This window comes from Equus przewalskii, chromosome 3, assembly GCF_037783145.1.
Source record: "Equus przewalskii isolate Varuska chromosome 3, EquPr2, whole genome shotgun sequence".
NCBI lineage: Eukaryota > Metazoa > Chordata > Mammalia > Perissodactyla > Equidae > Equus > Equus przewalskii.
In genome coordinates, this window is record NC_091833.1 from 65,304,105 (window position 1) to 65,331,949 (window position 27,845).

The 27,845-nt window shown below is 34.2% G+C and overlaps 1 protein-coding gene across 2 annotated transcripts; it reads right to left on the minus strand.

Annotated features, from left to right (window-relative positions):
* Nucleotides 1–398: 398 nt before the first annotated feature.
* Nucleotides 399–27,845, minus strand: LOC103565309 (UDP-glucuronosyltransferase 2C1-like). 2 transcript variants are annotated; one of them, XM_008541325.2, is made up of 6 exons: nucleotides 27,001–27,845; nucleotides 21,300–21,448; nucleotides 15,483–15,614; nucleotides 8,561–8,648; nucleotides 6,983–7,202; nucleotides 399–2,867 (listed from the first exon to the last, which is right to left on the minus strand). In XM_008541325.2, exons 1-6 carry the CDS (start codon nucleotides 27,722–27,724, stop codon nucleotides 2,588–2,590), a joined length of 1,593 nt encoding a protein of 530 aa, XP_008539547.1. In that variant the 5' UTR covers nucleotides 27,725–27,845; the 3' UTR covers nucleotides 399–2,587. The 2 variants fall into 2 exon arrangements, with proteins under 2 accessions (XP_008539547.1, XP_070468895.1); XM_070612794.1 differs by having other exon boundaries at nucleotides 24,238–27,787.

A 27,845-nucleotide genomic window follows, 5' to 3' on the forward strand; every position in this document is an offset into this window, starting at 1 on the left:
AGAATCGTCTTTGGGGGAAATGATTTGCAGGCACTGAGAGTGAGAGATTAGGATTTCAGCTTCTTTGGCTGGGTTTATAGCCATAATCCAGAACAATGGCAGAACCGGAGTGGGATTTAGAAGCAAAGAACCCAGGGAGAAAATGAAAGTGAGAAGTAGAAGGTAGGCAGTGATTCAGTGCCCACTGCAGAACTTAGGTTCTCTGTTCCATAGGCAGAAGACTCCTCTCAGTCCCAGCTGTATAATACTTTAAATATCATGGATACCATTCCACTAATTTAGCGAGTGTGGTGGATCTGGGTCTACAAGAGAATCATTATTTGTGGTAAAATATGTAACACATGACAGAAACAAATATTTCCCTCATTGTAAAAGCCAAGGAAGTTAAAAAGTCCAAACACACAACAATACAAATCAGTTTTTATTCATAACATGCAGAACATGACTTTTTGTTCACATATATTTTCATGTGAGTGTGTACAAAATATTTACATCTACGTGTTATATTTTCAGTTACTTTATGATGCAGAAGAAACTTGAGTAGAATTTTATAATACAGTCACATAGGAATTGTAAGTAGTTCAAAGATAAAGTATTTAAAATGTTATTTTAAGTGAATAGGAAAGTCAGAAGTCATTAAACTCCTGAAAATTGTGTTTTTATTAAAACTTAAACAGGATAAAATATAATACATTACAAAGGTTTAGCCTCGGTATATCAAAAATTATTACTAGAATGTTAATATGTTTAATATAATGATGCATACATGATTAAATAGGTAAATATTTGTTTTTAAAAAAAGCTTTTGTCTCTACAAGGTAAGATATATCATCTATTTTTAGGGTAGTTCTTTTGAACAAACTCAGAAATTGCTAACAAAATATCAAATCTCGAGTTTACTTTAATTCTTTTATGTTACATTATTTTAAAGCAATGAAAAAGTGAAAGGATATCTAGACTTTGACATAACTAAGTATTAAGCTATGATTTTAAAGACTATTATATTAAAGAACATTATCTTATTGCCAGAATTAATATTTCAGCAACATTGTAAGTTATTGCTTTGATTACATTAATTAGATATTAAACCCAGAAACGTTAGTGTTTAAACTTTTTAACTCTATACTTGAAAACATTATAATTATTCAATTATTTCAAATCTTCATAAATTGAGAAAATATCTTTTTTCTCCTATATTTCTTTATACTTAATTTCCTAAGAATAAATTTTTTATCTGCCTCTTATTTCTGCTAGTATTCATGTAAAAAACAGGCATCCCCCTAATGATTCATATTTCTCTAAGACAGAGCTATAATTGTAGGTCTGCTAAGCTTTGGGTTATAAATATCAAACTCTGTGGTAAATCACTTACTGAACTCGCTTAATAGATCATGCTATCACAGCTAGATTGAATGATTCTTTGAACTCAAGGGCGAAGAATTGGAAAATATATTTGAAGAGGGTCTTTTTAGAAAAGAAAGGAAGAGAAAGCCTTACTTCTAGTAAAATTCAATTTATGTCTCTAAGTTGACTGCAGATTTCTGCTAACGCTAGTTAACAAGAAGCCTAACTACTTGTGCCTGGTATAGTGGTCACAGTAGAGTTCATGAGAGGAGCAGAAGTGATAGAGGAAAGGAAGATGAAGAAATGGTAAAACTCAGTGAGTTCCTGATTAGATGGAGAAATCATCCCCATAACAAATAGCATCTCTGAGAAATGCATTTTTCCCACCCAAGTATCTGCAGTGTAGTTAGGAGTTTTGTCTCTTCTTTCCAAATATGGATATCATAGGTAAAACTAACGTAGGAAAGAATTCTTTTTTAAATTTAAGTGACTTTAAAAGGTATGTATTGAATTTCAATAATTTCCTTTTGTTCCACCATACCATCAATCATGCCAACTTGTCAAAATCAGCTAGTTTTCTGGAGCCACAAAGTGTTACAATACAAATCAAGTAATGTCACTATTAGTTTCCAAATCAAAGGCAATCTTCAAATCGAAGACAAAAAATAATGTTTTATATTCCAAGGAGGACAAAGTCAGACGTGTAATATGAAAGTAAATTGGTGACATAAAACAGACTTCACAGCAGAGTAGAAACCCTGACAGTCTCCTGATATTTGTAATTGGAAGGGACACTCTGGCTACAGCTTGCTCCATCCTACTCCTTGTCTTCTTGTTTTCGAGAATATGCAGTAATTATAACATATGGGAATGAAAATGATGTTAAATATTTAGAAAATGTTCAATATGATTGATATTGAACATAGAATTAATCATTATTTTCTTAAGGCCTCAAATAGCATCTCAGTTTGCTGAACTGAAATGAATAAAGTAAAGCACTAAGATCTCAATAGTAGCAACTCCCATGCTTTTATATGTTTATCTCCTCTTTTTAAAGACTAAATTATTTTAAACCTTAATTCTAAATTATGTGGCAAACTCCTTAGGGGACTCTATGATCTCTGACTTTATAAGCCAAGGAACGGACAAGAACTTGGAAGAGTGGTAGAGGAATCTGTTCAGGTGACTGGCTAGATTAATTTGGATGGGCCCTATCAAGATTTCCAGACAAACTCATGGGAAGCTACTCTCTCTTTTTCTTCTTTCCTGTCTTACCAAACTTCCAGCAACAGAACAGGCAACATTTTGTGACCAGAAAGATAATAGTTGCCACACAGGCTAGCAGGAACCCAAGCACATCCAAAGAATGGTACTGGTACCAGGTGAGATTGTAGGAGGCTGGCCGCAGGTGTTTGGCTCCTTTGTGGCGCATGACAAACTCAATCCAGAAGACTGCTCGATCCAGGGGCTTCACAGGCTGATCATGGTGAATTCTTGATAACCTCATAGCATTCTCTTTATAGCTAAAGTTTAGATACATAGACAACAAGTTGAAAAATTCATTAAGAACATATTGTTCAAATTATGTATTATTGAGTATATTACATGATTATATAATAAATATGTCATAGGTGATATAACCAAGAGCACAGAATGCATATGACAGTAAATTTCCTCTTGAGATTTTGTAGATATGGTGGCCTATGAGATGGAATTCATTGGATGTTTCATATTCTAAGTAATAATCGGAGGTAGGGGAGAAAATAATTTCTAATTAGAAACAGGAATGTAGACTGTGTCGATTGAGAATACAGAATTTTGATCTCACTTGCTCAGTGTAATTTTAGGAACAAGACAGTGATAGGAAGTAGCATTGAGTAGCAGGTCTATGATAAAGAGAACCCCTACATCCAGCTAGATTTGTTCTGGAGTGTTAGTGTTCATGATAAGCTAATCTCAACAGTAGCAGGTACTGGCTTCTGTCTGTGGTCTTCATGACCCCTATATTTCACACCACACCAAATAGCTTAATGTGAGCCTACAGGCAAAAAGTAGGGCCTGAGAGTCAGTAGATGCTGGAATCTGCTTCAAGCTACAGATGGTTGCAAGTGCCAGTGGTGAGAAGGGACAAGGGCAATAGCGAGAACACTAACCCTTCTAACTTCACTCAAGGAACAAAAGACCAGAGAGGGGTTTTGGTTTAAGGTTTTGGGTGGCTGATCTAGAAGAAGGATTTCCATGGATTTGTGAAGGAGGTGAAGGAGGGAGGTTATTCTTCCACACTGACGTGCAATCATCATTTGAGGAGAAGATAGAACATTAAATTGTAGAAAATAGTCGAGCAACATGTAAAAAGTTCTGAGGAAGAGAATAGTGAGCAAAAAAAAAATCTATACAAAGCCCTGTTGGCTTTTGTTTTTAAAAAAACAGAGCAGGCTTTTCTTAATATGCAAGAATTTAAGGAATAAGTACCTCTTGATATATCTCAGGAAAACAAGGAAACAAAAACAACAAAAGCTCCAAGACATAAATAAAATACATGTCAGAGAACAAATTAATAAAAACAATACCCTTCAGGAATAGAAAGACTGAGGTAAAACACAAATGGCACCATTAAATCCATTTAAATACCAAAGAAAGGTTGAGTACTGGAAATTGTGGTCATTGACAAGATGTGTACATTATATGCCTTAACTATGTAATGTTGATAATATGTCAAACAAAAATTAAGATGTGAGGTTTAAGAGACATGGACGGTAGGTTGAGAAATGATTTTATAGGGAGAAGTCATTCTATATTGACGAAAATTGGAAACATTTAAGAAATAATTATTCTATTCTCTAAAGTCAATTTTTGTTCATGGATGTGTATGCAATTCTTAGTAAGTAATTCATCTATTTTATTACAGAAATATTTATCCAAAGTCTGACAATTCTTTTAACTTGACTAAAGTTTCTTTCTTTCTTTCCCTGAATATATTTATTTGATTTATTTGAACTAAAATAGCATAATTAATGTAATCATTTATTCTTGAGAATTTATTTATGCTCACAGTTATTTTATTTGAAATTAAATAGTATCACCAAGTAACATCAAAATGAAAGGATTTTTTCCAGCCTTACTGAGATATAATTGAAATATAATAATGTGTAAGTTTAAAGTATACAATGCATTCATTTGTTACATTTATATATTGCAATATGACTACCAATGTAGCATCAGCTAATACTTCCATCACATTACATAATTACCATTTCTTTTTTGTGGTGAGAACATTTAGGATTTAAACACTTAGCAACTTTCAGCTATGTAATACAGTATTATTAGCTATAATCCCCATGCTTTACAAAGATCCCTGGAACTTACTCAACCTACATATTTATGTTTGCACCCTTTGACCAATATATCTCCACTCCCTGAAACCCTAGGTCCTGGTAACCACCAGGGTCAACTCTCTGTTTCTGTGGGTTTGTATTTTTAGATTACACATATAAGTGATACTATAAAGTATTTGTCTTCCTTTGCCTGACATTTCACTTAGCATAATGGCTTTAATGTCATCTATGTTGTCACCAATGGCAGGAGTTCCTTCTTTCCCACCAGTGAATAATATTCCATTGTATTCGTAAACCACGTCTTCTTTATCTGTTCACCCATTGACAGACACTTAGGTTGTATCCATATCTTGGCCATTGTGAATATTGCTGCAATAAACATGGGAGTGTAGATATTTCTTCCATATCCTGTTGCCATTTCCTCTGGATATATACCCAGAGTAGGATTGCTGAATCATATAGTAGTCATATTTTTAATTTTTTGAAGAAACTCCTTACTGTTTTCCATAGAGGCTGTAGCAATTTACATTCTCAGCAAAGGTGGGTATGTGTTCTCTTTTTCTCCACATCCTCACCAGCACTTGTTATACCCTGTCTTTTCTTGACAGCCATTCTAACAGACGTGAAGTGATATCTCATTGTGGTTTTGATTTGCATTTCCTGACAATTAGTGATGTTAAGCACCCTGTAGTGTACCTCTTGTCCATTTATGTGTATGCTTTGGAAAAATGTCCATTTAGTACTTCTCATTTTTCTATGTATTTTTTTATTTGTTTTGTTATTGAGTTATATGTGTTATTTATATATTTGGATGTTAACTCCTTATCAGATATATAATTTCAAATATTTTCTCCCATTCCATAGGCTGCCTTTCCTTTGGTAATCATTTCTTTTGCCTTACAGAAGCCTTCCTCTTTCACATAGTCCCATTTGTTGATTTTTGCTTCTGTTCCTTGTGCTGTTTGCGTCATATCCAAAAAATCATTGCCAAGACTCATGACACAGAGGTTTTCCTCTATGTTTTCTTCTAGGAATTCTACAGTTTGGGACCTTATATTTGGGTCTTTAATCCATTTCTAATGAATTGTTGTGAGTGGTGTAAGATGTATAGTTTCATTCTCCTGCATGTGATATCCAGTTGTCTCAGCACAATTTTTTGAGGAGACTATTCTAATACAACTGAATATTCTTGGCTACCTTCTCAAAATTAGTTGACTGTGTATGCAAGGGTTTATTTCTGGGCCCTTAATTCTGTCTATTGGTCTTTGTGTCTTTTTTTTTTTTGCCAGAACCATCACTTTTTTTTTTATTACTATTTGAAATTAGGAAGTGTGATGCCTCTGGCTTTGTTCTTTCCCAGAACTCCTTGGGCTATTTGGGGTGTTTAGTATCTTCATATAAATTGAAGATTTTTCTTTCTATTTCTGTGCCCCAAAAGGCCTGAGAAGCTGATTGCTCAACCCATTCTTCCTTTCCCAGTGAGGAACTCTTTCTAGCTGGGAAGTTCCCTCTTGGCCCTGAGCAATGCTGCCTTGGGTATGGAATGATGTAGGCAAAATAAAGCTGTATTCCTTCTCTTCTTGGGAGATTGTTCTCAGTTCTCTTCTTTCACTTCTTTGCTAAAATTTCTTGAATGGACTCTAGAGCTCTCCTGGAGTTGATTTTGTTCATGAATACCTCTCCAATTATTGACTTTGTCAGGGGACAGAGAAGCTGGGTCTTCTTGGTCACCATTTGGACCTCGCAATTTTACTCTATTTTCTTTCTCTTGTTTTATATTAAAATATAGCAATATAGAATATTTTTTGTTAAAAAGCAGCATGATCCAAGTTTTATAAAATTAGTTCTTTTTTGTTTTTTATTTATAAATTTTCAAAAGGAAATATCTGAAGTATTATTTCTCTATTGGTGAATGGTTATAGCTGCATGAGGAGAGATAAGTGATTTTCAATTTTTGTTTCTCTGTTTTTTTGTTATATTGCCTAAATTCTTTATAATGGTAATTTCGGCAGTTTTTAAGAAATAATTATTATTATTAAAAAAAATAAAGATTTGTGTCTATTAAACAATAGCTTATTTTCTTTAAGTAAATTTAGTGTTTCTATTAGGTTGTAATCTATTACCCATTAACAACAGGTGAACCAAAACGTCTCCATAGAATTTGAGAAGTAAAAGACAATTGTATTTGATATTATTTATGTGCTGGTGATTACTTAAAAGAAATCAATTTAAAATTGAATGAAACAATTTATTTCTTTAAAAATACTAGATACTTCTCAGTAAAGAATATATTCTGTACTCACGAAGGGTTGTTAATGACTGCCTTCAAAGCTTTAAGCAGATCAGAACTGGTCATTGTACGCATGTCTACGTCAACAGCTGCCCCTTTGGCCTTTATACGAGCAATATTATCAACCTGATCACCAAACATGGGAATTCCCACCATAGGGACCCCATGGTAAATAGCTTCATAGATCCCGTTGGTTCCACAGTGAGTGATAAAAGCTCTGGTTTTGGGATGACCTAACAGGAAAAAAATATATCATTATTCTAAGTTGTGAGAGTTTCAGAAACAGAAAAATCATGACACCTGTATAAATCATTGATTCAATTAGGCAGCATCTAATATAGAATTCTGTGCCATGAGGCCATATATAAAGTCCTATACACTCTAAAGAAAGCAGTAATTAGTTATTCCAGCAATTAATTCATTCCAAAAAACCTCTGAAAGGTTTCTGTGGCATTTAAATGATGGAGAGTAGTTGCCAGGTAGACAAGTTTTTGGGGTAAGGAATACATTAATAATAAGGAATGGAGGGACTGAAGAAACTAAAGTCTTGTGTGAATGGGGAAGAGAAGGTAGGATGTTCAGGGTTTCAGTGGGAGAATGTTGGCATAACAGGCTGGAAAGATAGACTTGGGCAAGATCCTGAAGTACTGTGCTTAAGAAAATTGGATTTTCCACTTGATTTTATAGTAATAAGGAGCCCTTTATAATATTACAAATGATGAATACACTTGTCATATTTTTATTTTCAAATAGTTATAGTGAGGCAGAGAGAAGACAGGTGGTTGAAAATGGATGCAGAGAATCAAGAAGTGTTGAAATATTCTATGCCAAAGTTAATGAGAGCCTGATCTAAAGGTATGTTGATTCTGATTCTGAGGAGGGAGAGATTGGATCATAAGTGGGAGAATTACAACTTCCATATTAATGTTAGAGCCTGATAAAGATTTTCTCCTTGACAAAACTCTATTCAGGCTCCTCTGAACTCTCCTCTCAACTAGGCCATGATTTTTGGGCTTCTGTGTGTGGGCTCTGCATTGTCTAATTTTAGCAAGAATCCTACTAAGTCAGTTTAGTTAGTATCTCCCAGCCTCAATATCTGATCACTCTTTATAGCTGATCAGTTTCCTAATCTGTCGGCATCCCCCAGGTGATGTCTGATCACCCTGACCTGCCTTCAGCAAGAATCTGGGTAAGTCAGTTTAGCCAGGGTCTCCCCATGCCCCTGAGGTTTCCCAAGTGTAATTTTCCATCCAGTGACCTGCCCCCAACTCTGCTGCTTGGCTATAAAATCCTTACTATTTTTTGTTGTATTCAGAATTGTGTCCAATCTCTCTGCCTCACTGCAAAAGTCCATCGCAGTAGTACTTATACTCATCACGATGGTCTTGAATAAATTGTGCCTTACAGTCTTTAACAACTATGATGAATAATTTTTTCTTTAACAAGCTCCAGAGGAAATGTGAAGAAGATCACATTAAGGGATTTTTCTGCTTGTTTTGAAGACAAGTTTGTTGGATTTACTTGTTATTGAGTAATCATTCAGGTTATCCCTCATTCAACTGTGTTTAGTTTTGCTTCTCTTTGATCTTACCGAGAAGATCATTCTGTGGAATCCAGTCATACAGCCGTGTATTGGGTCCTAATGTATCTGGTTTCTTTCCTGTGTATCTCCACAGAACCTGTTAAGATAAATATCTTTACTCTAATAGAAGATTTTCAGAATCACGTGATTCAGTTACTTAGAATTAATCTAGTTCAATGTCTCCATGTAACAGATGAGTAAACTGAGGCCTTAAGTGATTAAGTAATCATTGTTTTTAAACCTTTGAAACTACAGCTATGTTTTCAAATATTTGCAATAATCCTTATAAATAGGCTATCATCATTGGAGGAATTCTCATTTAGTAGATAAAGAAAAACAAAGACAGTCTGTATCTGAAATAATTACATATTTGTGTTATTAAGCCATTCTGATAAAGAGAATTTTTTTTTTTTGAGGTAGATTAGCCCTGAGCTAACATCTATGCCCATCCTCCTCTACATTATGTATGGGAAGCCTGCAACAGCATGGCTCAGCAAGTGGTGCATAGGTCCGCTCCCGCATCTGAACCAGTGAACCTCAGGCTGCCAAAGCGGAGCAGGCAAACTTAATCACTGCATCATCAGGCTGGCCCCCCTGGTAAAGGAAATTTTTTAAATGGAGTTTTCAGAAGCATAGGGGAGGATGTTATTTACAATCACTTTAAGAATTTGCTAGTGTTTTGAACTTTGTTACATACTTGGTAGTCACATAGAAGCAACATTACCTTTTTTGTTATTATGGTAATATATACATAATGATATTTATTATTTTACTCTAAGTAAACAATTTGGTAGTACTAAATATATCCACAGTGTTGTGTAACCATCCCCACTGTTGACACCTCAAACGTTTCCATCATCCCAAATATAAACTCTCTGTGGTTAAACAATAACTCCCTATTTCCCTGCTCTTCAGTTCCTGATAGCCTCTATTTTACTTGCTGTCTCTATGAATTTGACTACTCTATGTACTCATATAAGTGAAATCATACAGTATTTTTCTTGTTCTGAGGGGCTTATTTCACTTAGCATTTGTCCTCAAGCTTCATTCATGTCGAACGTATTAGATTTTCCTTCCTTTTTAAGACTGAATAATATTTCCAACTGTGTATATACTACATTTTGTGTATCCATTAATTTTCTATTGTGAATGATGCTGTCATGACCATTGTGTACAAAATCTGTTTGAGTTCCTGCCTCAATTCCTTTTGATTTATAGCTAAGATAGGAGTTACTGGGTCATATGTTAGTTCTATGTTTAAATTTTTCAGTAACCACAAAACTGTTTCCACAGTGGCTACGTCATTTTGCACTTCTACCAGCAATGCACAAAAGTTCCAATTTCTCCACATCTTACTAATACCTGTTATTTTCTGTTTTTTGATTAATGACCACCATCGTGAATGTAGAGTGGTATCTCATTGTGCTTTGATTTGCATTTCCCTAATGATTAATGATGTTGAGTATCTTTTGACCTACCTATTGGCCAATTGTATATCTTCTTTGGAGAAGTGTCTATTCAAATCCTTTCCCATTTTTGGATTTTTGTTGTTACTGTTGAGTTAAAGGAGTTATTTACATATTGGTGACATTAATCCCTTATCAAACATATGATTTGCAAAATCTTTCCCAATCTGTAGACATTGTACTTTGTTTTCTTAGTAGTATCTTCAATGCACAAAAGTTCTTCATTTGATGAAGTCCAATTTATCTATTTTTTCTTTTGTTGCCTGTGATTTTGATGTCATTATGTATGAAATCACGGCCAAATCCAATGTGAGAAAAATTTTCTACAATATTTTCTTCTGAAATTTCATAGTTTTACCTCTAAAGTTTAGGTCTTGGACCTATGTTGAGTTAATTTTTGCATATAGTGTAAGGTAAGGGTCCAACTTCATTCTTTTGCATGTGACTATCAAGATTTTACCTGCAGTATTTGTTTAACAGACTGTCTTTTTCCACTGAATAGTCTTAAATCTTTTTGAAATCAATTGACCGTATATGCGAGGGTTAATTTCTGACTTTGTCTTCTAGTCCATTGGTTTATATGTCTGTTCTTCCGCCAATAGCACACTTTTTAATTTATTGTAGCTTTATATTAAATTTTAACGTTGGAAAATGTGAGTCCTCTAACTTAATTCTTTTTCAAGATTGTTTTGTCTATTTGTGGCTCTTCCAGTTCCATATGAGGTTGAGGATTGGATTTTCCATTTCTACACAAAAGGCTGTTGGAATTTTGATAGGCATTGCATTGAGTCTGTAGATTCATTTGGATATTGTTCATATCTTAAGCATGTTAAGTCTTCCTATCCATGAACATGGGATGACTTTTCATTTATTTAGGTCTTCTTTCAGGTCTTGCAGGAATAATGTTTTGCAGTTTTAATATGCAAATATTTTGCCTCCTTGGTTAGATTTATTCTTAAGAATTTAATTCATTTAGTTGCTCTTGTAAATGGAACTGCTTTCTTAATTTCACATTCAGATTGTCCATTGATGGTGTATATAAGAACAACTGATTATTGTGTATCAATCTTGTATCCTGAAACTTTGTTGAATTTGTTTATTAGTTTTAGTGCCTTTTTGTGGATTCTTGGAGATTTTCTTACATAGGATGATGTCATCTGCAAATAGAAATAGTTTTACCATTCCCTTTCCAATTTGGATGTCTGTTATTTCTTTTTCTTGTTCAATATCCTAGGCTAGAACTTCTAGTACAGTGTTAAATAGCCGCAGTCAAAGCAGGCATCTTGTGTTGTTCCTTGTCTTAGAGAGAAAGCTTTCAGTTTCTCCCATGAAGTAAGATGTTAACTGTGGGTTTTCCAAAAGTATTCTTCGTCATCTTGAGGAATTTTCCCTGTATTCCTAGTTTTTTGAGCATTTTATCATGAAAGAATATTGGATTTTGTCAAATTCTTTTTTTGTATGTAAGTTGAAATCATTGTGTGTGTTTTTTTTCTTCATTCTATTAATGTAATGCATTGCATTGATTTCTTATGTTGACACACAGTTGATTTCCTTGGATGAATTCCATTTTATCATGGTGAATACTCCTTTCAATATTCTAATATTTTGTTGAGGACTTTTACAACTATATTTGCAAGGCACTTTGCTGTGCAATTTTATTTTCTTGTGACGTCTTTATCTGTCTTCTGTATCAAGGTAAATATGGCCTCACAGAACCATTTAGGAAGTGTTCCCTCTTCTGCAAATGTTTGGAAGACTTTGAAAAGGATTAGTTCAGTTCTTTAATTCTTCTTTAAATGTTTGATACAATTTACCAGTGACTTTTCCTTGTTGAGAATTTTTTGATTACTAATTCCATCTCTTAATTTATTATAGGTCTGTTGAAATGTTCTATTTCTTCTTCAGTCAGTTTAAACTTGTGTGTTTCAAGGAATTATCTATTTCTTCTAGATTGTCTAATTTATTGGTGTACAATTGTTCATAATATCCTCCTTATAATTCTTTTTATCTCTGTAAAGTTAGCAGTGTTGTCCTATGTTCATTTCTGATTTTACTTACTTGCATCTTCTTCTTTCTCTTTGCCAGCTTAGCTAAATGTTTGATAATTTTGTTGATCTTTTCAGACTCAACTTTTGGTTTCACTAATTTTCTCCATTGGTTTTCTATTCTCTGTTTTATTTATCTTTGCTCTAGTCTTCATTATTTCCTTCCTTCTGCTAGTTTTGGGTTTAGTTTGCCTTCTTTTTCTAATTCTTTAAGATGTAAAATTAGGTTATTGATTTTAGATCTTTCTTCTTTTTCAATATAGGCATTTGCAGCTACAAATTTCCTCTGAGAACTGTTTTCACTGCATCTCATAAGTTTTGGTTTGTTGTGTTTTCATTCATTTTAAAGTATTTTTTCATTATCCCTGTGATTTATTCTTTGACCCTTTGGTTATTAAATTCAATAGCATACAAAAACTCTTCTCCTTTATACCTCCACCCTCTTTTGGTTAATAATATCACAAAATACATATTTATACATTGTTTTCCTAATAACAAAGATTAGTAATTGTTTTCTATGCATTTTTCTTTTCTATCACTGAGAAAGTAAAAAAAATGGAGTTACATTCAAAAGTGCAGAAATACTAGCTTTAATAATTGCCTTAGTCGTTACCTTTACTGCAGATCTTTAATTCCATATAGTTTTGTGTCACTCTCTAGCAATCTTTCATTTCAATTTAAAAGAGTCCCTTTTGCATTTCTTGCAAGGCAGGTTTAGTGGTAACAATCTACCCCAACTTTTGTTTATCTGGGAATGTCTTAATTTCTACTTCATTTTTGATGAAAATTTTGCCTGATACAGAATTCTCCGTTGGCAATTTTTTCTTTCAGCATTTTGAGATTATCAACCGGCTGCTTTCTAGTCTCCAAGGTTTCTGATGAGAGATTGGTTGATCATCTTTTTGAAGATCATTTATGTGATGAGTTGCATCTCTCTTGCTGCTTTCAAGATTCTCTCATTGTCTTTGCATTTCAACAGCTTGAATATGATGTGTCTTGGTGTGGGTCCCTGAGTTTATCCTACTTGAAGTTTGTTAACCTTCTTGGATTTCTAGATTCATGTCTCTCGTTAAATTTAGGACATTTCAACCATGATGGCATCTCACAAGTCTGTTAGACTTTGTTCACTTTCCCCCATTTGTTTTTCTTTGTGTTCCTCTGACTCAACAATTTCAATCATCCTTTCTTCAAGTTTGCCAATTCTTTCTTGTGCCTGCACATATCTGCTTTTCAATCCCTAAGGTGGATTTTTCATTTCAGTTATTGTGCTTCTCAGCTCCAATATTTTTTTTGTGCTTTGGTTCTTTTTATAATTTCTTTCTCTTTATTGATATTTTCATTCTTTTCCTATATTGCGTCTTCTCTTTATCAATGTCTTCCTTTAATTCTTTAAGCATCTTTAAGACAATTGTTTTAAAGTTTTTTCTAGTAACTTCAACTTCTAAGCTTTCTCAGGGATACCTTCTCTTAATTTATTTTGGTCCTTTGAGTGAGCCATACTTTCATATATTTTTGTACACCTTATGATTTTTGTAGAGTCCTGGACATTTGATTCTTATAGCATATTAACTCTGGAATATGATTCTTCCCTTTCCTTATGGCTTGATTTTTCTTTTCTTTTTTGATTGTTGAATGGGTTTTCTTTGCCAATAATCAGCCTGAGGTTAAATATTACATCATATCTGACATTTTCTGAGCCAGTGTCTCTCCCTGGACATGCACATGGCTTTCTAAATTCGACCATATGTGCGGTTGTTTTAGACTGGCCTATTTCTTAGGTATCTGGCTCCCCAATTGAGAAAGAGGGAAAAAAGGAAAAAAAATAGTGCTGCTCCTTTAAATTTCCTGACAGCTGCTTCAGCTAGTAAGGCTTGGCACAACTGTGGCCAACTTCCATGCCTCTACCTCAGTGATTAAAAGCAACAATTAACAATCGGAATACAGAACCTCAATATTTGGAGTATATGGTTTCCTGCCAACCTTAGATCCACCAAATCATACCTGAAATACAGGCGTTTTGCCTGCCCTGGGCTTGGATGATGGAAGATTTGAAGCTGCTGCTATGCTGAAGGCTAAAATTGACCAATTTTAGCTCATCACTATTTACCAGCCATATGTTCCTCTGGAAGGTGCAAGTGCTCAGCTAGACCTCTTTGTTCCGATTTTACTTCAAAGAGTTACTTCAAACAGTTTCTTCTTGTATAATTGTTGTTTACATGAAGAGATAAATCCTTGGTCCTTCCTACTTCACCCTGATGGCACCCCTAAGCATCATATTTTAATGTAATAGAAAATTCAATATTTGCATGATGATCCTGTTTAGATTAATATTTAAATGAGTGCTGTTTCCACAAACAACTTTTGAAAGAAATCTGGTTATCAACACAAGTATTGCTATGATCATTTAGAACTTAAAAATGTCATTTGTTTTAAAGTTGTCTATTTTAACTAAAACTGAAAAGGAAAGTATACCTGGTAGTATAAGAATAACATTACCCAGTTATAATGAAGAAAAATGTTAATAAAAAAATCATATCATGTAGGAATATCATAGAGTGAACTGCACTAAACTTTTACTATTTTACTGAAAATATTTAACTGTTTAAATAGAAGAATCATTATTTAGGAGTATTCCAGGAACCTAAGCTGTCAGTTCCAGGCTCAACCAGAGCCTGGTCCAAAACCATTAATTATGAGGAAATATAGTTCTAAGGAACCTGTAAATTAAGGCCATGTTTTTGAATATCTTTTCCTTTATTCTCTGTCATGTTAGTTGCACTTTGTGTGTATGCCTTAGATTTATAAAATAAGCAAGAACAACAAAACAAGATTAGATTACAAGATAGATGATATGGAAGTCTTAAAACCTAGCCATAAACCTGACAGATTGTTTAAGATCAGTGTATGATTTAGTTTTAGGCCATTATTTAAAGAAAATACTGCAATATGCTTTCCTGATAGTATTTCCAGTTTTAAAGCAAGAGACAGTCAAATGTGTTCAGCTACTCTCTTCTAACATTTACTCTCTCTCTTCTAACTCTTTCTTTAAGGCTCAGTTAAATCAACAGTAACAATAGCAATAACTTCCTACATTTGTGAAGTACACTTTTTCTTTTTTGAGGAATATTAGCCCTGAGCTAACATCCACCGCCAATCTTCTTTTCACTGAGGAAGATTGGTCCTGAGCTAATATCTGTGCCCATCTTCCTCTATTTTATATGTGGGATGCCTGCCACAGAGTGGCTTGATGAGCGGTGCACAGGTCTGCACCCGGGACCCAAATAGGCAAACCCCAGGCCTCCTAAGTGGAGTGCGTGAATTTAATCACTACACCACAGAGCCAGCCTGGTTAAGTACACTTTTAAGGAGACCTTCAGGGATTTTACAAAAGCTACTTTTCAAAAAATAAGATTATCTGACCTTCTGTGGAATCTGGGCAAGGGCTGATGCAATCATGTTAGACTTTTCTTCTGTGAGATTGTGGATCATTGACCCCAGGGTAAATATTACAACTCCATCTTTTCCAGAGCTCTGGACAAACTCTTCTAACTCCTGTAAAGAAAACAGTCCTTGTAATATAAAGTCTAGAGTTATGAGAATACAATAATCACATACTTTTTTCAATGTATCTCACTTATTAAAACAGTTCTGCCTTTTCAATAAGTAACCATTTTGAAGTATGTAATATGACCTGAAATCACTGGTTATTAGGCAAATTAAAAATGATTTAAATTGAAGTTTCCTATCAAGCATGGTCCAAACATTTTGGAGGTATGTCTTTGTGTTTACAAATTATTGACTACTAGTTATCTTCTACCAGATGCTGAGCTCTTTACATGTATCATTTAACTTAAGTACACAGTCATCTTAAGGGATATGTGTACGTTTGCTGATGAGAAGGCTGTCTCAGAGAGATTAAGTACTTTCTTCAAGGCCACACAGCAGTAGGTGGCAGAGTCAAATTTCTAAGTTAAGCTTGTTGATTGAAAAGCCAATGACCACATTTAATATTCTCTACTGTCTTCTAACATCCTCTCCACAATGCTCCAAATGAAGAACATTTGACTCTTACTTAAGATAAATAGCTATGGTACTTCATTTCATATTTAGCCTTGGATACTGAGAAGATTATCATTAACTTTTATGTTGAATCAGCCATTATAATGACATGCTAAAGGTATATTTACTTTTTTTTTCTGTTTTGTAAATTTAAATTTTCTTTTATTTTTGTTCCATTTGTACTTTATATAAGCTTCTAGAAACACATTTAAGAATGAGGTAACCATATAATTTTCTGACCAAATATGTATGGCTTTGAATTCAAAATTCAAATTGCATATTTAATCATGTTGAAGTAAAAAAAATCTTTGCACCCCACATTTTAAGTACTATCCAAACTAAGCCAATCAAAAATGCAAAACAAAAAACCATATCTGAGGGTTGAACAGGCAAGACAAATTTTGAACATATATACTTGACAATATTGGGGAAACAAAAATAACCAATATGCAAACTATTACAAATAATAGTTGGCTGGATTTATAATCACTACACAAAAATTAATAATATTTTTTCACAATAACAATGATTAACCTGAAAGTTTAAAATGTCATCATTCACTGTAATAATTAAAAATATAAACTGCTTAAGAGAACAGATACATGCACTTTTATTGAAATAAGTTTAAAATTCTGGTAAAAGACATAGAAGAAGATCCTAGTAGATAGAGAGGTATATTGTGTGTACTGGTTGGTGTCCTCCAGAGAAATAGATCCAACAGGATGTGTGTATATCTCTCTATTCTATCTACTGTCTGTCTATCTATCTATCATTCAAGAGAGATCTAAGGAATTTGCTCATGTGATTATGGTGCCTGACAAGTCCAAAATCTTCATGGTAGACCATCAGGCTGGAGATCCAGAGAAGAGCCAATATAGTTCAAGTCTGAAAGCCATCTGCTGGCAGACTCTTCTCTTGCTTTGGAAAGGTCAGTCTTTTGTTCTATTCAGGCCTTCACCTAACTGAGTGAGGCTCACTCACATACTGGAAAGAAATTTGCTTTACTCAAAGTCCACTATTTGAATGTTAATCTCATCTAAAAATACCCTTGCAGAAACATCCAGAAAATGTTTGACTAAATCTCTGGGTACCAGGCAAATTGACAGATAAAATCGACCATCACACTCTGGTTATAGATGGATTGACTTAATATGTAAGGATACCAATCTTTTTAAAATTATTTTTTATTACCTAATTATAAATATAGGTAATTATAAAATTACCTAATTGTCCTTTATGGGAAACAAAAGAACAAAATGTGGTAAATTCATACACCAAAATTCTCTGCAACATCAAGAATGAATGAAATACATTTACAAATAGAAACTTGGATACATATTTAAAAAACATATAGAGTAATAAAAGAAAGAATATGTGAATTACAGCATAACATCACTTACATAAACTCAAATCAATGCTTTATATTGTTCAAAGACTCATAGTTACCTATATAAATTGGAATGAAAGAATAAATATTAGGTGCACTTGACCAGGTGTCTACTGATTGCAGGGTAATGTTGGAGAAGAGCATAAAGGAAAAATGTAGGAAAATAAATCAAAAGGAGTGTCTGCTATGGGCTGGTTATGGAAAGGTGTGAGTTGAGAGTATGATTAACACATTCTGAGGACCTGAGGTTCAATCAAAGCAAACAAAAACAGAACTTAAATTCCATGATTCCACAAACATATGTTTTAGCATTCAAAATCAAAGTGACATTTTTTTTCATGTTGTAGTGGGAGGGAAATTTTTCCCTTTTCTTCCCAACCTTTCCCTATGTCTCCCTTAGAAGGAAGAGATGAAAGTCCATTTGAGTCTTACTGTAGAACCCTGATTAGGCCACATTTTCTAGCAGATTATTTAGCTGAGTGTGAGAAGAACACCTAGACACGGGTGAGTGTGGCTCTTCCTCTACTTCTGTAGATGGGGTCAAAAGTTTAAGAAAAAAATAGCCTGTTCCAAAGATATTCCTTGGATACTGTTTAAACTAATCTTACTACTCTGACATAGCTGCCTGATTACTGATAAGGTTTTGACTCAAGGGAAGAAGCAGCTGTGGACAGTTGAGACTAAACAAATGATCCAGACTAATTTACTGCAGAGAAATTAAAGCACAAATGTAGTTGACAAAAGGGCTTCCACTTATTTATCATATGAAATTGTACAGACACTAACTCAAACACAGCACACAAATATGGTTATTGTTTGTGGAAAGATTCAAGTTTTACCAGGTTCTGTCATCATGTTTCTGTCTATTAAAGCCTCAAGCCTCATGATTACTTTACTTTTCACTCTTAATATGGGTTACTTTGCACATCACATTGGCTGTTGTATTTGCATCTAAGATGAAGATCTGCTGTCCTTAATCTGCTTTTTAGATTTAGGAATATTGTTGAAAATCTTGAAATATTCTAATGCCAAAATTTAACATGAATTATTCAAAAAATCAAATGTAAAAATGCTTTCTATATTAATGAAACTTTACTGCCGTCGTAGAGTTGGGAATAAATTGTTTCATGAGTGTGAAAGCCTGTGCATTATTTGAATGCAGAGATGGTGATTTTACTTTTGTAGTGTCTGCAAGGCTCCACTGTGCTTTGGTGGGAGGAGAGAGGAGACAGGGGACATAAGATTCCACTGGAAATACCTTAAAGCTCTGACTTTTTCTGGGTATTCTTAAAGGTCATACAAGAAACATTAAATATATCCTTCGTGCCACATCATTGGTAAAATAAATAGATACACACAGACTTATGTTATATATAGATATATGTGTGTGTTATTGGATCAATAAGGGAGTAGGAGCATTTGGAATATATTTGAATTATTAAAATGTAGTATATATGCATAAAAGTAAGTCTCACACTGTCCCAACAATTTACTTCTATGCTTTTAGAATAGAATCTTTGAGGTACACAGATATTTTATCCAGAAGTATGAAATAATACGAAGAAGGCTCAAAATATGTAAGGAATAACTTTCTGAGCAGAAGCTATGGTTTAGAAAATATAGAATGGATATCCGGTATTATTCAACTTGTCAGAATTAAATTATTGCATTCATATAACAAGATAATGTAAAAATTTCTGTTACATGATTTAAAAATTACCAAGTATTTTCAGCCTCTTCAATGAACATTTCACATGCTTCCTTGTCTTACCAGAAACTTGGGTCTTGCCCTATAATCCTTTCACTATACTCTACTCATTTTATCCTACCTGCATCAGGGTCCAGACAGAGGCTTGATCTGTGTCCTCCCCTTTTCTGCTTGCATTTTCAACCATTTTCTTCCCTCTGCTTCTAAAAAATATCCTTGTCCTTATGTGTTTAATCTGTATTATCAACTACCCATGCTCAGTATGCCACCTGTCAGACTTTCAGGAACACCCCTGTTCACAGAAGCCTTTGGCATCTAGCTCATAGTCTTCTGCTCCTCTGCAATTTCTGTTTCTACCTAGGGTTACTTAATCTGTACAAAATCATGTCTTTTTAATCCTTGACATAATTAATTTAAAACCACTTCTTATGGAAAAGGAAAAACTATTGAGGGAGTAAAAAAATTGGTGATTTCCCAGCATTTAGGGACAGGGAGTGATGAATGAGTGGAGCACAAGGGAATTTTAGTGCCGAGAAACTATTCTGTATGATACTATCAGGGTGGATACAAGTCATTATACATTTATCAAAACGTATAGAATGTACATCACAAAGAGTTAACCTTAATGTAAATCATGGACTTTGGTTGATATTGATGTGTAATTGTTGGTCCACTGATTGTAACAAATGTGCCACACTGGCGTGGGGTATTGATGGTGGGGGAGCTGTGTGTGGGAGGGGGACAGGAGACAGGTGGAAACTCTCTGCACTTTCTATTCAATTTTTCTATGAATGCAAATGGATCTGGAAAAAACTCTATTAATTAAAAAGTTAAAAAAACCACATAGACCTGTCCCCTGAGATGAAGACACTTGTGTTCAGTAGTCGCTGACTAGGCGCTGCATTGGCACTTCCAATTCAGCATGCCCAAATATGAACGCATCATTTTCCTTCACAATTGTTCCTCTTTAGTTCCTTGCCTTAATAAATGCCCAAATTTTCTACTAAATTGCCTATACAAAGAAAGAAATAGAAGAAAGACATACCAAGAAACAAAAAGCCAAGGATTCGTTCTTGAACTCTCTCCCTTAAACTCCATCTCCAGCCAATCACCAAATCCTATTAACTTTCTTTGAAATACATCTTAAATCTTTCGACTTCTACACAAAATTGTTATCGTATTGTAGTTTGGATTTCTATATAGTTTCGTGCAGGAAATATCGCATCTGTATCTTAGCTCATTTCCTGCTTTAAATCTTATTCCATTACAAAAAATTCAGTAGCAAAGATTTATGAAAGGGAAAGCCATATCTAATTACTGCTTAAAATTATGCATTGGTCCTTCACTCAGCTTAAATTTGAAGTAAAGAATATTTAGTATTGCGCACTTTTTTTTTCACACCTATTCCCTGATTATTTCTCCAGTATAATTTCTCCCTTCTATTCAAATCAAACAGTTCATTATTACTGCACTTCGGCCATATTTTTTTGATAAACCATCATATCTCTATTTGATCTCTTTTCAAATTATTATAATTTCCTCACTATCGTCCATTTCTAAGACAGGGTGATGCTAAATAACATGCAACTACAAAATCTCAGTGGCTTAAAACAGCATTTTCTTTCTTCCTCATGCCATAAGTCCATCTATTGAGCTGCAGTTGGTACATATATTCTTTAATCCAGAACTCAGGTTGACAGAGTATTTGGAACACAGCCTGTTGATGTAACAAAGGAAAAGAGAATTCTGGAGTATATGGACTTGCCAATTAAGTGTTGGGCCTGGAAGTGCTCCAGGACACTTTAGCTCATAGTCATTGTCCAGATAATACTTCACAGTTCCACTAAACTCAGGGCTAGGAATTTCATTTCTATCCAATATCTGGCATACTTGATGAACATCACTAATGATCGCCATGATAATGTTATAAGATACCTATGGCAGCATAATAGTCCAAGAGGATAATGTCCACTATTTCCTATGTCCATGTTGTCAGTTTGAGTGTCAAATACTATAAATAACAAACCAGAAATCATTCCCCAAGACAAATACTCAAGGAAGCAAACATAAGGCATTTAATTACCTTCGGGAGGGGCTTTGCAGGCTTGCAGTGTAGTCCTCCAACAAATTCAAAGTGAGGTAGATAAGGGTAAGGAAATTCAAATTCCCAGGAAGTTCGAATCAACCACATTTCAGCTTTCCCCATAGTCTCACATACTGTGGTAGGTTTTCCTGAATAAAAATGAAGAGTGATAGAGGACAAAGAAACTGATTTGTTAACTGGAAAATATTTTACCATCCAATTTTCTAAGAAAAATCCTTAAAGAACCAATATCGGGCCTATGTAACCCATGTGAAATCAATTGACGTCCCCCCAATGAAAAGTATACAATAATGAGATTATGAATAACCAAACAAGGATTTCAGTCTAGAACAAGGCCAAACGCCTGCCAGGAATATTGTCTTCCTACCTGAGCTAAGCCTGAGCCCTAGTCCCTGCTCAGAGTTGGCAAATGCTCCCAGCAGGAACAGGGAACTCAGGCAGTGATCCTCAGCTCACGGTGGCTCTGTCTCCTCCTCTTCTCCAATTCCAAGTTATCTCACCCTTGGTGCTCCAAAAGCCTTTTGATATCTTTGAAAAATGACTTTTGCAATTTATCTAGCTTTTTATAGTGTTTTCAAGTGTGCTTCCATAACTAATTACATCTTACCAGGAATGGAAATCTTTTAATAAATTTTGAAAGTGCTTATCTCCTTTCCTATAGAAAATGAAAGTTCCTGTTGCACAAGACTTTGTCTTCTTTGGAGAAGATATAGCACTGCATAATAATCTGCGGGCAAAATATTTGCTATTCTGACACATTTATTTGTAAAACAGTACAAAAGGGGTACTTTTCAAATGAGATGGTAGCTATTAAACAGTAACAGAAAAAGAATGCTGAATTAAATCTTTTTCCTTAGTTTGCAGCCAGTGCTTCTTTCTAAATTCCATTCAGTTATCGTGGTATAAGAAAGCTTACCCAGAGATTTAGCATCCTTTCAAAATATATATTCAGGATTACTGACATGAGGAAATTGTAACTACTGTACAGTTTCCCACCATATGACTTTTTGAATATTCTCTGTGGTGTTCTAAGTGCAGTAAAGTTTTGATCAGAAAATATGAGGGATTTTGAAATGACCAGGACAATCTACCTGTATAAGAGGTCACAGGCAAGTATCAATACTTTATGAGTTTGAGCCTGCTAACAACAAATGTATTCATAATTCAGTTTTGTATTCAATACTTATCCCATTTTGGTGTCTTATTGGTGTCGGCCATGGGTATAATCTTATTCTCTTTGTGTGATGCTTTGCTCCATCACTCTTTTTATGACAGTTTTATTGAGACATAATTTATATACCATATAAGTCTTCCTTTTAAATACACAATTGAGTAGTTTTTAGTATATTCATAAAGTTGTGCAACCCTCACCACAATTTAACTTTAGAATATTTTCTTACCCCCAGAAGAAATCCCATGTCCATTGGCAATCATTCTCCATTTCCCCCTCTCCCCAGCCCATGATAACTACTAATCTACTTTCTGTTTCTATTTCCCTATTCCAGAATAATCTTATTTGATTTCACATAAATGAAATCATATACTATATGGTCTTAGGTGCTACCTTCTTTTACTTAGTGTAATATTTTCAAGGTTCATCCATGTTGTAGTATCTATCATTACTTCATTATTTTTCATTGCCAAATAATATTTCTTTGTATGGATATACTTCATTTTGTTTATCCATTCATCAGTCAATGAACTTTTGGGTTTCCATCTTTCACTACTATGAATAGTGCTCCTATGAGCATTCATGTACATATTTGTAGGGACATTTGTTTTTATTTATCTTGGATATGTACCTAGGAGTAGAATTGCAGAGTTACATAGTTGAGTCACCCTCTTTCATAACAAGATAATATCTTTTTCCTGTTAAATCTTTACTTAGTAATAATCTACTGTGCTTAATGCATCTTATTGAAATGAAGACAACATAGTACAAGAAGAGTAAAACATAATGGTTTTTGATAAAGAACCTATGAGACTATGTTCCAAATTTGGAAATCAAAAGAAACCACAGCATGCTTATTTGATATCAGGCAGGGGCATTGTTGAACAACAAATGAAGGACTTTTTCAATTCTTTAGGAAAATGTGCTTATATTTTACTTTGTTGTTTAGTATTGACTTACTATGGACTTCTGAATCTAGATACAGTGACATTAAGTGTTAACTTGCATATTTCTGTCTGGTAGAAAAGATCACCCTCCAAATTACGATTTTATTGCCTATAGGACATTAAGCAGTTTTGTGTCTAACCTAGTAGTATTAGCTTAACATTCCTTATTTTTCCCAAAATGTTTATAAATAGTTCCTCAAAATATTTTTGAACCATATTTGCCATCTCATGATTTCCTCCTCGATGAGTGGAACATATCTATGGCATGCTTCACTTAATAATTCTATAAGAGATATGAGTTATATTTTTAAAAATTTGAAAAATATACGTAGAATACATTAGTAAGAGAAGATTCTATTTTCTGAATAACTGAATGATAACATATAGTTAATAGGATTTTTAAGTTTATGAGAGTCAAGAAATGTTTTCCTTCTATTTATCAAGCCTTCATTTTTCTTTCTAAGATTATTGATATATTCCTAGAAAGAATATTCTAGAGTGCCAAGAGTTAGGAAAGAATCAGAGACAGAGTCATACCCTATCATTCATGCTTCACTATGTAAGAGGTTCCAAAACTGACTAGGAAACTGCTAGAATCAGAAGTAAACAAAGAATTTAGATCCAGTGGTAGATCAGTCACTGCCTAATCCAGGACTCAGAAAACGTCTCCAGGATGAGATTTTAAGTTATCTTTTCTCACTTTTGCCTTTTGCTACTTGAACTGTGACCATGGATAAGTGATGAATGCAGCATTCTCCGCCCGCATTTTTTTAGGGTCAAGTCTAGAAGAAATAAGCACCTGCTTCTGTCACAGAACATCCAGAAAAAGTCAGTGCAATGTGTCGGCCTTCATTAGGTAGTATGCCTTCCTGAACATCTGTCATATTCCTGGGCAACATACTTCATTAGAAGCACTCATATTTCTTGTGAGTTGGTGAGGAAATAATTTCTCAGAGAAAATTTAGAACACATACCAGAAGAAAGGAGAAGGGTTGCTGCTTTAGAAAATAAAGGATCACAACTACAAAGGAAAATGTTAATACATTTTAGGATAAAGACTTTACTAATGATAAGCAATTAGAGATACTTCTGTTAAAATTGGCAACACAGAAAACAATCCTAAAATTCATACGGGACCACAAAAGAATCCAAATAGCCAAAGCATTCCCGAGAAAGAAAAACAAACCTGGAGGAATCACACTATATGATTTCAAATTGTATTATAAAGCTACAGTAATCAAAATCATATGGGACTGGCTTAAAAACAGACACAGACCAATGGAACAGAATTGAGAGCCCCAAAGTAAATCATTGCTTATTCAGTGAACTAATAACTTACAAGGGAACCAAGAATACTCAATGGAAAAAACACAGTCTCTTCTGTAAACAGTGCTAGGAAAATTGGACATTCACATGCAAAAGAATGAAACTAGGCTCAATCTTACTGCACTCAAAAAGATTAACTCAAAATAGATTAAAGACTTAAATGTAAGACCTGAAACTGAAAAACTCCTAGAAGAAAACATAGGAAAAATTCTTCTTGAATTTGTTCCCAACAATAATTTTTTCGACATGATGTCTAAAGCATAAGCAACAAAATTAAAAATCAACAAGTGGGATTACACAAAATTAAAAAGCTTCTGCATATCAAAAGAAATGATCAACAAAATGAAAAGACAACTTATGACGAAATAGGGGAAAGTATTTGTAAACCATATATCTCATAATTGGTTAATATCCAAAAATATATAAGCAACTCATACAACTCAATAGTGAAAAAACAAATAATCCAATGAAAAAATGAGCAAAAGCCCTGAATAGATATTTATCCAAAGAAGATATTCAAATTGCCAACAAGTACATGAAAAGATGCTCAACGTTACTAATCATCAAGGTAAAGCAAATCCAAATCACAATGAGCTATCACCTCACACCCATTAGGATGGCTATCATCAAAAATGCAAGACATAACAGATGATGGCAAGAACATGGAGAAAAACGAACCCTTGTGCACTATTGGTGGGAATGTAAATTGGTGTGACCACTATGGAAAACAGTATGGAGCTTCCTCAAAAGATTAAAAATATAACGACCAAATGATCCAACAATTCCACAATCATTATCTCAAAGAAATGTCTGCATTCTCATTTTTATTGCAGCATTATTTAAAATAGCCAAGACAGGGAAACAACATAAGTATACATTAATGGATGAATGTGTGAAGAAAACATGGTATATATACAATGGAGTATTATGAGGCCATGAGAAAAAAGGAAATCCTGCCATTTGCCTCAATATGGATGAACCTTGAGGGAATTATGGTAAGTGCGGTAAGTCAGACAGAGAAAGACAAACACTGCATAATTTCACTTAAATGTGCAATCTAAAAACACAAAACAAAACAAAATAAAACTTATGGATACAGCGAATATATTAGTGCTTGTCAGATATGGGAGTTGGACGGTGGGTACAATAGGTGGAGGTGTTCAAAAGGTACAAAATTTTTGTTCTAAAATAAGCCCTAAGGATATAATGTACAGCATGGTGACTAGACTGATTAATACTGTATTAAAGTTACTAATAAAGTCATCTTAAAACTTCCCATCTCAAGAAAAAAAATTTGTAACTCTGTGTGGTTATGGATGTTAACTGGACTGATTGTGCTCATTATTTCACAATATATACAAATATCAAATCACTGTTTTACACCTGAAAGTAATGTAATATATGTCAATTATATCTCAAAAAACCCCTAAAAATGTAAATATGGTACTGATTCCTGAAAGATAACTAATTTATTATGCAAAATTATTCTTAACAATTATATGAACACTTTTTTGGAGTGAAAAAATCAATTCTGTAAAAGGAAAAAAGAAGGGGTAAACGGACTTGCTGAAATAGAGAGAAACATTGTGCAAAGGGTCAAAGCTCACTAGTTGACCTCTAATTCATTCTTGAATAGAATGAGAACAACAAAACAGTGAGATAAGTTAAAAAGTCTGTAAACAAGTTCCTTCACAAAAAAAATCTTCCAATTTTTCCCTCTTTGGGAGACAAGAGCAGATGAAGCTAACATACATACGTTTATTTTCTAGTTTTTTACTCACCATGTGACAAGCCCTGCAACCAAGCCACCAAGCCTGGATAGGATGCAAACAGAAAGCCTAAGAAATAGCAAGTTAATCAGAAATAAAACAGGGTGTACAAAAGAAACAAAGAAGAGAGAAAGAGGCCAAAGTGTTGGAAATCACACTGTTAGATGTAGGTTTTCCAGATACCTGAAAAAACTAGTAGCAGCAAGCAGGTTTTGTGTATAAATATAAAGACTATTCCTTCTCTGATATATTGTAAGTACTCTAACATCTAAAACAAACAAACAAAAGAATCCTTTACTTTGGCTTAGAACATCTTAGCCACTCTTTAGCCACAGTTTCGATACTCCAAGACCCACAGGGGTTTGTGTCCTCACTTAAAAATACCTTTAAAGTTTTTATATACTCAGATAAATATTTACATTTTACATACAAAATAAAAATCCTTATTACATACAAATTTCTCTTACCTAAAACCTTGCTATAATACTCATTCCATTCCGGAAGTAGAAAATACGAATAGATCACGCCACTCATTACATACAAGAACCAATTCCTCAGCCTCTGTACAAAAGTCATGTTGTCTGTCAGCCCTGATGTGCTACCAGGAACATAAGAAGAAGAAGTTGGAAGCCCAGCGCACAGTCTTTCAATGAAATTACCGAAAGAAAACCTAAAAGAGTATACAAATGGAATATCGAGAAGCTCAGCCAACAACTCCCCACAAAAACTTAAAGGATCAGAAATGCAGATATCAAACTTAGCTGCCTGTAGCCTGCTGAGTAACTCCTTATTTGTGATAGCACTGTCACATACTCTTTTGGCTGTCCTTGAAAAACGGTTGCTCATTTCTGTTAGTTTTACTTGCATGTCCCACCATGAAAGTTTTGGCAGTTCAAAAGCAGCTACATAGAGAACAGTATTGAGCTCTTCCAGGAGAGTTTCCTTAGTTACTGGAAGTTGAAGGATCTCTACATTAAAGGGAATCTTGGTGTGATCCATTAGAAGGCTTGGTGAAGGTACCAGAATGGTTATTTCATGCCCACGAAGATGGAGCTCTTCCAGAATAACTTTTAAATTGATCCAGTGACTAAAATCCATGGGCCATACAAGTACTTTCCCAGTCCTCCCAGAGTCAAAGAAACACAGATGCAGCATGAAAAGGACACAGAAGCCTTTTGCAGTCTTCATCATCAGCTCCTGCTCTAACAAAACATAGGCTTAAATCAAGTGTGTGAAGTTCACAATGCAGAGATCTCTTCCTTGGCCCTCTCAACAATTTATAGTAGGTCGGGCTGAACTTTGAACAGCATAC